The sequence below is a fragment of the Carassius auratus genome, chromosome 23 (genome assembly GCF_003368295.1).
Source record: "Carassius auratus strain Wakin chromosome 23, ASM336829v1, whole genome shotgun sequence".
NCBI lineage: Eukaryota > Metazoa > Chordata > Actinopteri > Cypriniformes > Cyprinidae > Carassius > Carassius auratus.
The window spans coordinates 15,517,341-15,531,828 of record NC_039265.1 but is presented as its reverse complement, the minus strand read 5'-3'; the positions used below and the strand labels follow the sequence as shown (position 1 = coordinate 15,531,828).

The 14,488-nt window shown below is 35.7% G+C and overlaps 1 protein-coding gene across 1 annotated transcript; it reads right to left on the bottom strand.

The window, feature by feature from the left end:
• Positions 1-1,976: 1,976 nt before the first annotated feature.
• Positions 1,977-12,417, bottom strand: c1ql4a (complement component 1, q subcomponent-like 4). The gene is made up of 2 exons (XM_026200085.1): positions 11,659-12,417; positions 1,977-2,990 (listed from the first exon to the last, which is right to left on the bottom strand). Exons 1-2 carry the CDS (start codon positions 12,199-12,201, stop codon positions 2,811-2,813), a joined length of 723 nt encoding a protein of 240 aa, XP_026055870.1. The 5' UTR covers positions 12,202-12,417; the 3' UTR covers positions 1,977-2,810.
• Between the last annotated feature and the right edge of the window lie 2,071 nt (positions 12,418-14,488).

Below are 14,488 nucleotides of genomic sequence, written 5' to 3'. Positions count from 1 at the left end.
TTCCCCCCTCATTAGACTCTGCGAGTGAAAGCCAGAGAGCCAAGTATCATACACCAGCGGTGAATAGGTCCTCCACTAATTACTGAATTCATTTTATGTGGATGTGTGTGGATGTGCATGCAGGTCTGTTTCTGCGCGCACTTGTGCGAATGTGTCGGAGGCAAGTGAAGTGTATTGATTATTTTAATCTGCCTATTTGTGAGTCTGTGATCCTCGTGGCTCTGCATTCGACAGGGGAATCACTAATGGGCCTCAGCGCAGGCCGCCTCAGACCTCTCCCCGTCCAATTAACTTTCAACTGGAATCTGGCAAGAGAGCACGAGGAGGCTGGCCACGGACACGCTGAGATCCCCCACATATTCCCACAGGCTGCAGATTCACCAAAGCCTTAAGCCTGGAATGTCATTACCACTCGCTTTTAATTAAAGGATTCTCTCTTCGTTTTAGCCCTGACATGCACAGGTAGAATCCCAGTATTGTTCATGTCGTTGTTCTTGTTTTGCTTGTTTTTCTTTTCTTTCCTCTCTCTCTCTCCAAGACACTGGATTTTCATTAGAAATACTGTCTGGTAAACATTTTTTTTTTCTTAAATGTTTACAGTAGAGAACATGCATGACAGAAATAATTAGTACACACCTAACATGTTGCAAGGTTAGTCAGCGGTTTTGTATAGTCAGCTGTACAAATGTTTAAAAAATGAAGGAGAAATATTTGAATAATATTTATTATTGAACCATGTGAATAGGGAATGTTTTTGATGTTATCACTTTATTTGCACATGGCTTGACTTGTATAAATAATTACTTCATGCTGTATTTCTCACAAAGATTTCAACTGTTAAATACAGAATCTGTACAAAAAATATACATTTAGTTAAATTAACATGTAAAGTTAAAATTTAGTTTGCGTTTACAATGTTTAAACAGAGATTATTTTCAGATTTATCATTTAATCATTTCAAACATTTAGCCTTTTTATTATTTAGGATTTGTCCTAAAATAGCAACCTTACTGGGCTTGATGTCAAAGGAAAATATATAGAGCTTGATTTTTTTATGTATAACTGATATAATCCAATGTTAATGGATTATGTATAATTGACCACAGTGTTCCTTCTGTTAAATGCAATGTTGCTCTTTTATACCAATAATAATAATAATAATAATAATAATAATAATAATAATTTATTAGAATTTGAAATCTACTCACCTTCTTTCTCTTAAAGTGAAAATAAATAAATCTCACTGTGTAAATAATTCTGTAATATAATGCTTAGGATATTAAATGTGTACTTTCTTGTCAAAAGTGGGAAATGTTTTCTCTGATTTCAAGCCATCTAACATGCAAAGTTTTGTATAGTCAGCTGAACAATAGTTACATAAAAATGAGGCAGAGATATTGGAATATTATTTATTATTGAATTATGAATAGGGAATTTTTATTTTTGATGTTTTGACATGTTATTTGTGTATTTGTTTCAGTGTATTTCCACATGGCTTGACTTCAAACAACAACTCTTTCCTGTTGTATTTCTTAGGAAAAAATGTATTAATACTGGTTATGAATCTGTACTAAAAGTCCAGAATTAAAAATAAAATAATTAAATAAAAAGGTTAGGGACAAAAAGGAAAATCTGATTTATGCAAACTTTACGTGTTTTGATTTCATGAGTTTTAAAATGTAAACATTATATGGAGCTTGATTTATACATTTGTAACTTTCATATTCTAAGATATTCTAAAATATAATACATACAAACTTATTGATCACTGTAAAAATGTATTGTCCAGCATGTTGCTTTTCCTAAATTTGCTGTCAAAATGTTACATTTAAAACATATTCTCTTTTAATGGCAAAAAAATAAAAATATATTATTTATATATATATATATATATATATATATATATATATATATATATATATATATATATATATATATATATATATATGTGATATGAAATGTACTTCCTTGTCAAGAGTGTAATATTTTCCTATTGATTTCAAAGTTTTACATTGTAATATTGTTTATTATACTTACACAAGGGAACAACATAATCACTTTTAAAAAGTAGTAATAATTTCATTTATTTGTGTGATTACTGGTTTAACTGTGAATACTGAAGAGTCACATCAGCCTAAATCAATATATTAATGTTCCGGTCTGGCCCAGATTATTTAGACAGATTGGAAATCGATCTGTTTGGTTGTAGTATACCATTGTGTGTGCAATTACACTCCTTCCAATTCCACAAAGACAACGAAAGCAGTCACCTTAAGTCAAATGAATTGAACAAGAGGACTTCGATTAATCACTAGCCCTGCAACATGTGCGCATGCATATATACGATCCCGTATCGTGCGACGGCTGCGTCTAGTGAGTGAAAAGTATATTTACACACCGATTTTCTTTCAAGTCCAGCCATGTGTAAATGCAGCTCAGTTCACCATAAAACATGTTGACTAGTGAGTCTGAATCTCTGGTTTTGATTGACACACAAAATGGAGACAAATACACTTACAAGTACACATGAAAACACATGTGCCACCGTCCAGGATAGATATAGACATATATTTATATGCATTTTAATTTAAGTTTGGGAGTAGTGTACACAATGTGTAAGATAGTTATAATTTACACAAATACAAACAGAAATCCTCTTGTTTTATGAAAGGAATTGGTTGCCGTTCTGTCTGAGAAGCCCTTATGCTCCGTATAAACCACGTCCGTTTCTTTCAAGCCTGTTCGGTGTGTGTACGATACTGTATGAGTGTGTGTGTTCATACACAGTACATCTGAGTGTGTAGAGCAGGTCAGTCAGCATAGATGAGGAAGCCAGAGAACGTGCTGTATTTGTTGGTGTTTCCTCCGTGGACTTTCCCTCCGTCCAGCTGCACACAGACCTCATCTCCCACGTCTAAATGCAGGATCACACTGTTGGAAGCGTAGTCATAATTCTGATCAGCGTCCTGGGCGATAGCGCTGGCCCTCACCTGTCGCACGCGGGAGAAATGAAGCCACGGTTAGATGAAGGACACACAGGCAGCAGATCGCCACAGTTCACAGATTAGATTCTCAATATTCCAGCATACTCGACTGATACTGAAATGTACATGATGTATTCATAATCATTTAGTAATAATCATTAGACCAAACAGCAAAACTAAACTAAAGCACAATAACATAAAGTGTGACACTGCAATAGCCACTCTTATAATTGGAATCACTTAAATATATAAATACATATTCAAGAAACAAGATCTGAACATTGCAATGAGAACAAATATAATAGATATCATGTTAAAACTGATCATTTTGTTCATTTGATATGACATGCAACAACTTCAGGCTGTGGAATTTATTATAAATGAGCATAGACTGCATTCAGTGACTTTTTCATTATCATATATGAAAGAAAACATGCATAGGTATAATTTTTGCTTTGTTTTTAAATGTGTTAAAATGAATACAAATATTAAATTTTTTTCATATTAATTAAAATTTATCAATTACACAAATAATGAATTATAATTTATTTCATTATCATTTTATGATTCTTTTCATTTGAAGGAGAAAAAAAATTCCAAAAACCTCTTAAAGCATTTCATTTTATTAAACTAGAACAAATAATCATGTTATGAACTAATGTTATGAAATAATGAATAATAATTAAACGTTGTTTTTTTTCCGTATTATTCAAATAATAATAAACATAATAATAATTACAATTGGAAATTCAATTAATAGACACAAATAATGAATTGTAACTGATTTCACAATCTTTTTATAGTTCCAGGTGCTTGCTTTAAAAAAAACGCACACAAACCACTATAACTCCATTCCCAGCTTATATAACATGCATAAAATATAATAAATGTATCAATAAATTTTTTTTTTTCAAATGAAATGAATATGCAAAAATAATGAATTGTAATTGATTTTATAGTTTTTCCAGTTCCTATGAAGTGAACACTTCTGTAATACATTTTATAAAGATTAATTATTAGATTAAATAATTAATATGAATTCTATATTAATAATGATATAAATTATTTATATTAATCAATATTAATAGTAATAATACCGCACTAGCCATATCTCAGCATACAGATGCTCTCTTGACATGAAAGAGGCCTTGTTTTATCATCATTATTAAATGATACTCTGACAAGAGTTGGCCGGGTTGAATGGACGGGGCTGCAGATAACCTGCTGACCCTCATCTCAATTAAGAAAACAGACACATTATCTCCTATTTATCTACAATACTGTATTGTGTAGCTAGATCTACATGGGTGATGCTAAAACTGTACTATACCCCTTCCTTTATTGACCTGTTGAATTGAATCACAAGCGCACGTATCACACAAACCGCAACGAGACTGTTTACTGGAGAGACGAACTCATTTAAATTCTGCTTGAGAGATCAGCTGTATTGACTCCCAGCAGTGGATCTGAAACTTGTTTGTTAACATTTTAAATTGAGAATAGTCATGTGGCCAGACAGACGTACAGTCCTGCAATTAAAATAAATGCTAAAACAGACACAGATACACCGTATTATAGTTCTGTATCCTTGCAATGTGATTTAGACATCATTTCTTAGTATCCGATCTACACTCAAGAAAAAAACAGGTAATGTTTTAGTAGACAGGTGTCAGATGACAGACAGTGATTGTCAGGCATTTTGCTCGGCCGTGTTATAGCCACTCAATCTCTGTCAGGTTTCCTAAACATATGGAGTGAGTCTACCGTAGGAAAAAAATGCAGTGATATGCATGGTGTCAGTAAACATGCTTATACAACATGCTATCACTCACTCAAATGCCTTTTGTTTTAACGGGTGTTTTATTCCCTTGAGAAACACCCATACCCACAGCCCACATAAAACACACTGACCCCAGACAGAGATAAACTCCTTCCCATATCCATAATCTAATAACCCCACTCCATTACCATCACGATACTGTCAACATCCGCACAATGTCCTGAGCCGAGACTAGTGCCATTTAGATGCTTTATTGAATACCAATCGGTATAATGATGTTAGGGAGGTTTAAAACGCAGCACTGCCGGACAAATATATCAGTTTGAAATTGATTTTGCATAGCTGTGATAGATATTTGTCATTTGCAATTTGAAAAGATACACGAGCTGTGTAGAGACATGTAGCTTAAATATTGATGAGCAGTGATCAACCAATATTGCATTTACATCAGTTATTTTGTGTTTAATAATTGATATGTAGAACTGATTTTTAGGCAATTTATTTTGTCTTATAACAATAAAAGGCAATAACATTCACTGTGAATATCATTAATAACAATAGTAAAAATACTCATATTGAAGGTTTTAATAATAATTATAATAATAGTAATTTGTATAAATATTAACCATATTAAATATATTAATAAAATCATATAGTAATAATAACAATAGTACAATTATGTTTATATTTAAATTTTTAATTTCATTCATCTGTGCATCTACTAGATCTGTAATTTTATTAAACGCTTATTAAGATATTGTGTGAATATAATTATAAAAATTGATCATGGAAAACTCTAATATGGGTAAATGTTTAAATGTGTTAAAAATCATATTACTCCACCTGAAGATATTCGTTGTGTTGATGTGTGACGTGAACAGCGTTTTTGCCTTATCTCTGTGCAGCCTGCATCAAACAGTTGTGTTGGGTTGCCAGTCCCTTGAGAAATCCCTTTTCCAACTATTATCTCACATAAAAAAAGACTACGGAGACAACTTCACAGTATCTCACATCCAAATCTCACAGCCACACTCTGTGATACAGTAATCCACACAGAGGGCAGGTCAATAATCTAAATATTGAGTGTGTGAACACCATTGGTATGTGTGACTGAATACAAATCACTGCAACAGTGATGTTTTCTTTATAGTACGAATCATGTATGTCATACTTGAATTCGTTTTTACTGCAGTGCCACAATGACTTAAGGAAACTGAAATATCATCAAGATCAAAAAAGACCGTAAATTTGAGCGGGTCAATATGGCATGCACATCATTTCACGTCTGACAGTGACGGCCTGGCCTCCTCTCCCTATCGACGCACAGTGTATGTCATTCTCCTCATTATTTTGGCTAAATGGGTAAAGGGCCAGTCTCTCCCTCCGGCATACCCCCGTGTTCGATACGACAACGCGAGCGGTCACTTTAATTAGCAGACATCCGGCGAAGACCATTTAAGACCTTTCTTCGCTTCCATTGATTCTCATCTTGTATTTTTGGGATCAGTTACACCGAATCTGAGCGCCCGAGGTTTAGACATGTCCCGCAAAGCGCGCTTGTTAGTTGCTTCCCGGCATTTATCAAATATAAGTGATATGAAAGCTTGTCTTGGAGGGAGAGGGAGAGGGGCATTTTAGGATTACTGTTGACTGCACTGGAGATGGATATTGACATGGGAGCCGACTACTTGTGAAACGCCACGCTGACTTGAGCAGGGACCCTCGGGTCTGCTGGGGGCTTGTTCTGCCAGGCCTTTTCATTACAGGGAGGAGAAGGATGGAGGGGGGCGGTGTTTTAGACATAACCAGAGCAGAGGAGAAAGACAAGGGTTGAAGGAGAAAGTAGGAGGGGGAGGTTCGGGTAACAGACTGATCAAGCAAGGCTATTTTGTGGGATGCAAGGGTATATGAAGTCTTGTTTTTATCAGCGGTGCCGTGCTCCAGCAGTAATAAAACTGACAGGATTCATTCTCCGTGATATACAGACCTCTTAGAGCGGAGACAATGGAAAACTAGCTCTTAAACTTACCTAAGGGACCGGGCACACACGAGGGGAGGGAAAAGACTAAAGCAAAAAAAAAAAAAAAAACGTTTGAACATTTATTGAATAGCTCAGTTTTGCCTCAAAGGGAGAATAAAATTTGTTGCGCTTCTTAAGAGAATTATGCTTAATTGGCATACTGTATGAGCGTGACATTGCATACTAATGGTGCAAGTGTGCACTATAACACTGGTTACAGGCTCGGTGAACATCGCTGTATGGATATAATCCACTGGTTAAAGGGTTCGTTCACCTTCAATTCTTTTAAAAAACTTGTTATTTAAAACCTGTATAACATGAAAGAAGATGCAATTGGTAAATTGGTCCCCATTGACATACACGTGTGAATTTACACAATGTCAGAATAGTCATTTTTAGGTGAACCACCCCATTATCAACTGACCCCGTGTAAAAATTAATAAGGGTGTCACCTATGCATTCCATTTGACAAATTTTTAATCAGTTTATACCATTTCCCTTAAAACTATTTGGCAATTAGAGGCCGTGCAATTAGGGATCACCACAATTAGAGACGACCAAAGACACTCATTATATTTCTACTGGACTATGTACATGTCACTCCCCGGGGAGACATTTATTAGAGCAGGTACTGGTCATTAACAGACAGGCGATGGCATTTTTAACACTAGCGTGTGAAAGAGCTCGACCTTTTGGAGGTCTATTAAAAGAGCGTGTGACAGGTGAAAAAGGAGAAAAAGAAATGGTGGAACGATTAAGCAACAGAGCGGACAGAGTGTAGATTAGTCTACTCTGAACAGAGGTTTAGACTGAGGGTTTGGGAACCTGCATGAGGGACCATAAATTAAAAGATTAACAGCACACCGTACGTTAATGATGAGGAAGCATGTAGATGCTAAATCAGAGAGGACATACGACCCTGGCGTCATATTTTGACTAACATTAGCATTAAGGCAAACAAACCATTATTCAACAAGCACAATAAAACGCCACCAATAATGCTAGAAGCATCAGATCCTTTTAACAAATCTCTCCATATGTTTATAGATGCTGTTATTCCATCAGACGGTTATCTAACTTACACGGCATAAAAATTAGATGCTATTATTAAAAGGTGCGATTCTAGTATGAGATTTCCCATATGCTGTGATATAGTAGCTAAATGTACAATGATGACATTTCATTAAGAATCTCCTTCATTGGGAAATACACCAAATTGATGACAAGAAAAATGAAGATGACCTCATTAAATATCGAAGAAGGCACTATTATGATCACAGCACTAATCCTTTCCATCTCTTACTCAACAAAAGAATTTTTGTAACAAAAAATTGCATATTCAACTACTATGATATATTTAAGAACAAATAAACAAAAACGTACTAGTCCAAAACTAAAAGCCAGTGAAATATGAGTCACTCTTTAATTGGTGGTCTGTTTTAAAAACTTTGAAAAATGTACCTTCTTTGAACTACATTTTATCATCCATGTTAAAAACCACATATCCTGGAATAAACAATCAATAAACATTTTAGGTGGGTTTAACATGGTGGTGTGGAAAAACAAAACATAGCCTATAAGGAAGCAGACAATTAATTTTATATTAATACAGAAAACAAAAAGAAATGGTTTGTTTTCTGAATTAAAATTTTCATCATAAACCATTTAACATTGTTTGGAAGCCTCAATTTTACTCAAAAATTATATTACAAATAATATGTGTTAATATTAACGGGAAGTTAAAGAATCTGTGTGACAAACCCAAAATAGAGAAGTCAAATTTTCACTTAAAAAAATAAAAAATAGGACAAAAGTAATTAAAGAAGCATGGTGAAAATTTTATATACTCTATTATTTTAATGTTTTTCCTGTAAAATCAAGAAAACTACATGTAATTGAATTTTCATCCTATAAGAAAAGATATATTCACCTACATCATTTCCATTTCGGGAGGTACCAAAGGGCGCTAACTCACAGACCATTCAACAGTGACACTCATGGGACACTTTAGCCTCACACGTCTTAGGTCTAAGAATGAGCATACCATCACAACCACACCAGTCGGTATCAAGAGACCAGCTTTCACTAGCTGTCAAAACCACCATACAGACAATGATCAGCCAGATGGTCACACGGGCCAGCAACCAGGTACAGCAACACACATGCCACACTCTAGAGGATACCTGAGATCCTTTTTTCTCTTAATTAGCACCCAAACATTCACAGCCAGTCATAATTAGCAAACAAATGCTAATGTCAGGATATAGTCTTTTCATCTTTAAGACGCCTTGTTAACTTGTCAAACCATGACATGTTTAGTGCGTCTCCATCTGTATGTGGCTCTGTATTCACTTTTGTCCGTGTGTATAAGCCTCCCAGAAGTCTTGACTCTCTGCCCACTGTCTGCAGCTTTCTATTAAGCCATCTATCTTCCTTTCCTCCCCTGATCTTTCTGTCAACCAGCCTGGGTGATTTTGCCATACTCTTAACTGTCATGGCTACCCTTGCGTCCTTCTCTAAGCCTGAGACCACAATTCACTTGTGCACTTGAGCTTGTGGGCCGCCCACTGGGGTGCCATATTGAACATGGCCTCCAGAATGAAGATGCGAGATTACTGTGTCAAAACGTGTTTTCAAGATGAAGGATAAAATGTAGGATATATTTCACTGCTTATTTTTTTTCTAGTTTGGTGTTGTTCCTTTACAGTTTCTCCTGTAAAATTACATATTTGTGAGTGTTTCTTCAATGATAATCACTCTTGTTAATGTGAGCATTGAATTGAATTCCTTTTAAAATACTCTAAACATTCAAAAATATAAATATTAAAATGATTCATAATTACTATTTCAAGCTTAGTTTGGGTCATAGGTCTAAAAACCTAATATTTTTTCAATACATTTTTATATTTTAATGTTGAAAACATCTGGATCTGGGCCAAGGGTAAAGCAATAAAATCTAAAGGCATTTTAGTCTTAGTTACTAATAATAAAGATTATGATTATTATTTTTTTGTTGTTGTTCTGGAAAAAAAAAAACTTTATTTTAATGACTTACAAAAATGCTTTTTTGAACTTTTCAAAAAAAGATTTGAACTCACTCCTAAGATTGATTTCTGAATGAATTAATGTTTTTTGAATCAATAAATCACTCATAATCACTTGTTACCATTTACTGGTGTAGTAATGTTTAAAAGGACAATTGTTTTTTTCATGTAGGAGTTTGATTTTGAAATTACAGTATTTTAATGAGTAATCATGAAACTCAGCTTCATAAGCTATAACAAAAACAAAATGAGAAAATTTGTTTTAATAAAAAATATGTACTTAAAAGGCTTACCTAAAACACCCTTATATCTATTTTTGTAGAATAGTCTATGTCTTGAGTAAAACTGCACAATTCTCCAGTCCAAAACCTTTGAAATTCTGTGTATTCTGTGTTTTGCAAACTGGCCTATAATATTCAATGGACATGACAGTTTGACATCATTTTTGTCAGCTTTCAAAAATAACCTTTTACAAATTAACATAAACTTCTAATCCCAACGGACCATTGTCTGCTTTCAGATGACACTTCTGAGAATTCCAGTCTCTCAGCATCTGTCAAAAAAAATCTAGCATTCTTTTCATTTTTACCTGTTCTCCATAGGTAGCTGCACAAACCTGCATCTAATGAGCTCTTTAAAATCTTAAAGGCTACAAAAATTGTGGGTTGTGTCACAAATGGACTGCTGACTGTATTTTAGGTGCATGGGGAAGTTATCATTCCATTTGCAATTTATTTGGTGTAGTGAGCAGTTAACCCACACATTCCTCTATTATATTTCAGGCCCTACAGAGGAGTGAAGCAGTGCCACCTGATGTGCCCAAAATGGACATAATTGAGCGGCCCGAAAAGATAATTAATGAGCAATCAATGAACATGCAATAGAAGGAGGCACGTACAGAGTGCAGGGGATTCAATCTAAGAGTTATGAATGATTTAACAGGGGAAGCAGACATGCATGACAATACAAAACTGTACCAGTTGGACCAATTTAATCTACTATAACTAATCACTTTTACAGGTGGTCCACTGTATTAAACCAGCAGTTTTATACAACATAACACCAGGCTTTCACAGTGAAATACAAATAAACATTTTATGGTGTGCTTGCGTAAAACAGTTCATAAAAGAATATCTTACAATTGCCTGTCAAATAAAAAAGTCCAAGTGTGTTTTGATCTACAAAGGTCATACAGTCACTTAAAAGCACTACAGATAAACCTTTTCTCATCTCACTCATTTCCTGCCTTCAGTATTTAATTAATGTCGAGGGAATAAATGGCTGAATGTGGAAACTGTTAATTTTTTTGTACATTCATTATTTAACTGGCAGTAGACCATACCATGACAGTTCTGGCTGCTGAGTCGTATAACACAATTTTAAGTGATGAGTGATGTAAATATGATGTTATTAAATTGTCAAAAACATATGGCAATGCAGCTGAGATAGTTTGGACACACAGATAAGATGTTAATGTCACAATTTTCCTTTAGTCTTCTCCTGGTCAGCCTTGCAAAACAATACACCTGTATCTAATTTGCTTCCATCATATGTAGTGTGATGATAATCAATTATAAATTTAATAGAAAGCTCATAATCCAACTATTCTGACTCCTCTAAATGAAGTCGACCTTAGTGGTGAACTGAGGCAGGGAGAAACTACTTCCTAAAATTGACTGCAGACACAATTTCTTTGTGTGGACAAATCAGGTGAAATATTCTTGAAAATACATTTTGTGTTGCAGAAGTTATTACAGCATTTTCATTTTTAGGTGAAATATCCTTGAGCCGAAGATTTAATTTCAACCACAAACAATGATAAATTCTTACCTGTCCGTTCTTCTTGAGGTCTGCCCACATACTGGTCCCATCTCCTCCTCTCATCAGGACATGGTATGTGAAGAAGTAGATACCAGGTAGAGGGCATGTGAATTTTCCAGTGCTGGGTTCATAGTAGTTGCCAACATTTGTCACCACATCATCAAACTTGAGCACATCAGTGCCTTCATGTTGCTTGCGCAGTCCTGCGTAAAACGCAATCTTAGGACTGTAGAATGACGGCACGTAACCGCCAGGCCCAGGACCCGGGGGCCCTTGTGGACCTGGCTTTCCAGGCTCACCAGGTGGTCCTCGTGGTCCAGGTGGTCCTGGGATTCCCGGAGGTCCCCGATACCCAGACTTCCCTTTCCGGTTTGGGAAGTCAGGAGGTGCGGGTGAAACAGCCGTTAGCTCCTGGCCGTGAGATGTGGTGTAGGGGTCACAAACCATCCGACAACTTCCTAGCATTTCATAATGACTTCCCGCATTGCTGGCTCCTCCTCCTTTAGTGCTGTGGACCAGTAAAGGGATGGTGACCAGGAGAATCAGAACCATGGCCACACCCACGGCCGCTCCTATGACACGCTTGCGACGGCTGAGCCTGGAGGCAGCAAGTGTTAGAAAGTCCTCCTCTCCTTTAGGTGCAATGGTGCCCGCCAGTGTGAAAGTTAGAGAAAAACTTGCACAAGTGTGAAAGCAAATGTGCGTTTGAGTACAAAAGAGATATCTATTGAGGAATGAGGCCAGTGGGGAGAAGGATAGAGGATGAATTTATGGATGAAACTTGGAGACTAAGAAGAGCATAGAGCATACAGAAAGGAGAGGGTGTGATGGGACTAGTGGTAGGACAGAGTGGAAAGCGACAGCAAGATGTGGAAGAACAAATAAGGACAGTGGTGGCTGCAACACAAAAGTGTGGCACGGAAAAGAATGAAAGATTATTACAGTAGCACAAGGTGGCTCCTGGTCACCTAATATATGGAAATACTTGCAATACAATGCAATACAGTATTTTTAAAGTGTGGGAATTTCTTTGCTAATAACAATACAAATCTTTTGATTCATCCCCTTGTTTGTTAACATTAAATAGACAAAGTGTATTCTCTAAAACAAAGAAGATGCTCTGAGGTTTTCTTTTGCATAAGTGAACAACAACTAGATGAAATCAAAAAAGTTATCTGCTTGCAAAACAAAATTCAAATGAAGTCAAACCAAACACCTGCCAGATGTGGCGAAACAATCTGTCATCCAGAGTTCCACGTTTCAAAATAAACTGATCCTGTACCATGAAATCTGTCCCACGCCCTGCATCAAAATCTGATGAGCCACAATCTATTGATCCAACAGAATATTATTATTAATTTTTCAGGAACATAAGGAAGACCCCTGTAGTCACTCTGGTAGGACTGGGAAATTCCACAGAAATTGAACTGGAGGAGAAAAAAACATGAAAAGACAATAAGGAAAATTTGTGAGGGCTATATTTTGTTTAATAATACATATATTTTATACAACATTAATTCTCATAACCTATTACCAGTTATATCCTAAAATGAACATGCTGAAAGTTTACTTTTTTATTTCTCGTAAAATCCAAAATGTATCCAAAACATTTGTAATTTTATATATATATATATATATATCATAATGATCACTTAATTCCAGAGGCCACAACTAGCGTTTTTAAATATGCACAAATAAACAAATAATTAAAAGAATACCATATAGATAGATAGATAGATAGATAGATAGATAGATAGATAGATAGATAGATAGATAGATAGATAGATAGATAGATAGATAGATATATGTATGTATGGTATGGTATGACACAAGTGCGCAACTTCGAGTAAGCTTCACTAAAAAGGCATTGAATAGACACTTACCTTCACTTCTGTGTTTATTGAAGATGAAAAATCGTCTGTTGTCTGTCCTTACATTTGCCGAGTTCCGGAATAAATTAAAGGTGAATTCATATGCATCTTCAGCAGGCGAAAACTCCTCTCTTTACTTCAGCAACAGACTGAATAGCAGAATAACGCTTTAAATGCTTTTCAAATGAGGTGAGTTAATTTAAATGAGTTGCGACTGTCACTTCTGACCTTATTTATTCCTCAGACCGTTACTGATTGCACGCGTGAGTGAAACTTCCGCTTTTGTCGTTCGTTTTGTCGAGAGAAATAATAAAACAGCAACAGCGCTGGACTTCTGACTCCGACACCTGTGAGATTTTCACACTCCACACACACACACACACACACACACACACACACACACACACTGTCCCCTCATTCCTCCATCCGGTCGACTCCTCCCTCTCTCCATCCATCCCGTCTCATCCTCGCTCCTCGCACTGGCTCTGTCTCAAACAGCACTGAGCTGCCTACCTAGAACACGCGCGCGATGCCAAAAGACGCCGTCTGACTCGGCAGCACACTTGGTTTTTAGACACAGACGCTGTTTTTCCAACTTAATCATCATTTAATGGGGAAAGTGGTGTAAATGTTAATCGTTTATCATGTCAACAGCCTGTTGACTAATGCTTTTAAAAACAAGGCATTCTATTAAATAAATAAATAAATAATACATAAAAAAAAAAAAAAAACTCTCTGGACTACAGAAAAAAATGACTGGGTGAAGCATCTCTATCTAATGATGGATCGCTGTGATTTTTCAAGGCCATTGTGTGTGTGGCTAAGTTTTCCTAGCTTTCAGAGCTCATTAGTGAAGGATACCATTGTTCTCTCACTTACTCACTCTATCTATCTATCTATCTATCTATCTATCTATCTATCTATCTATCTATCTATCTATCTATCTATCTATCTATCTATCTATCTAT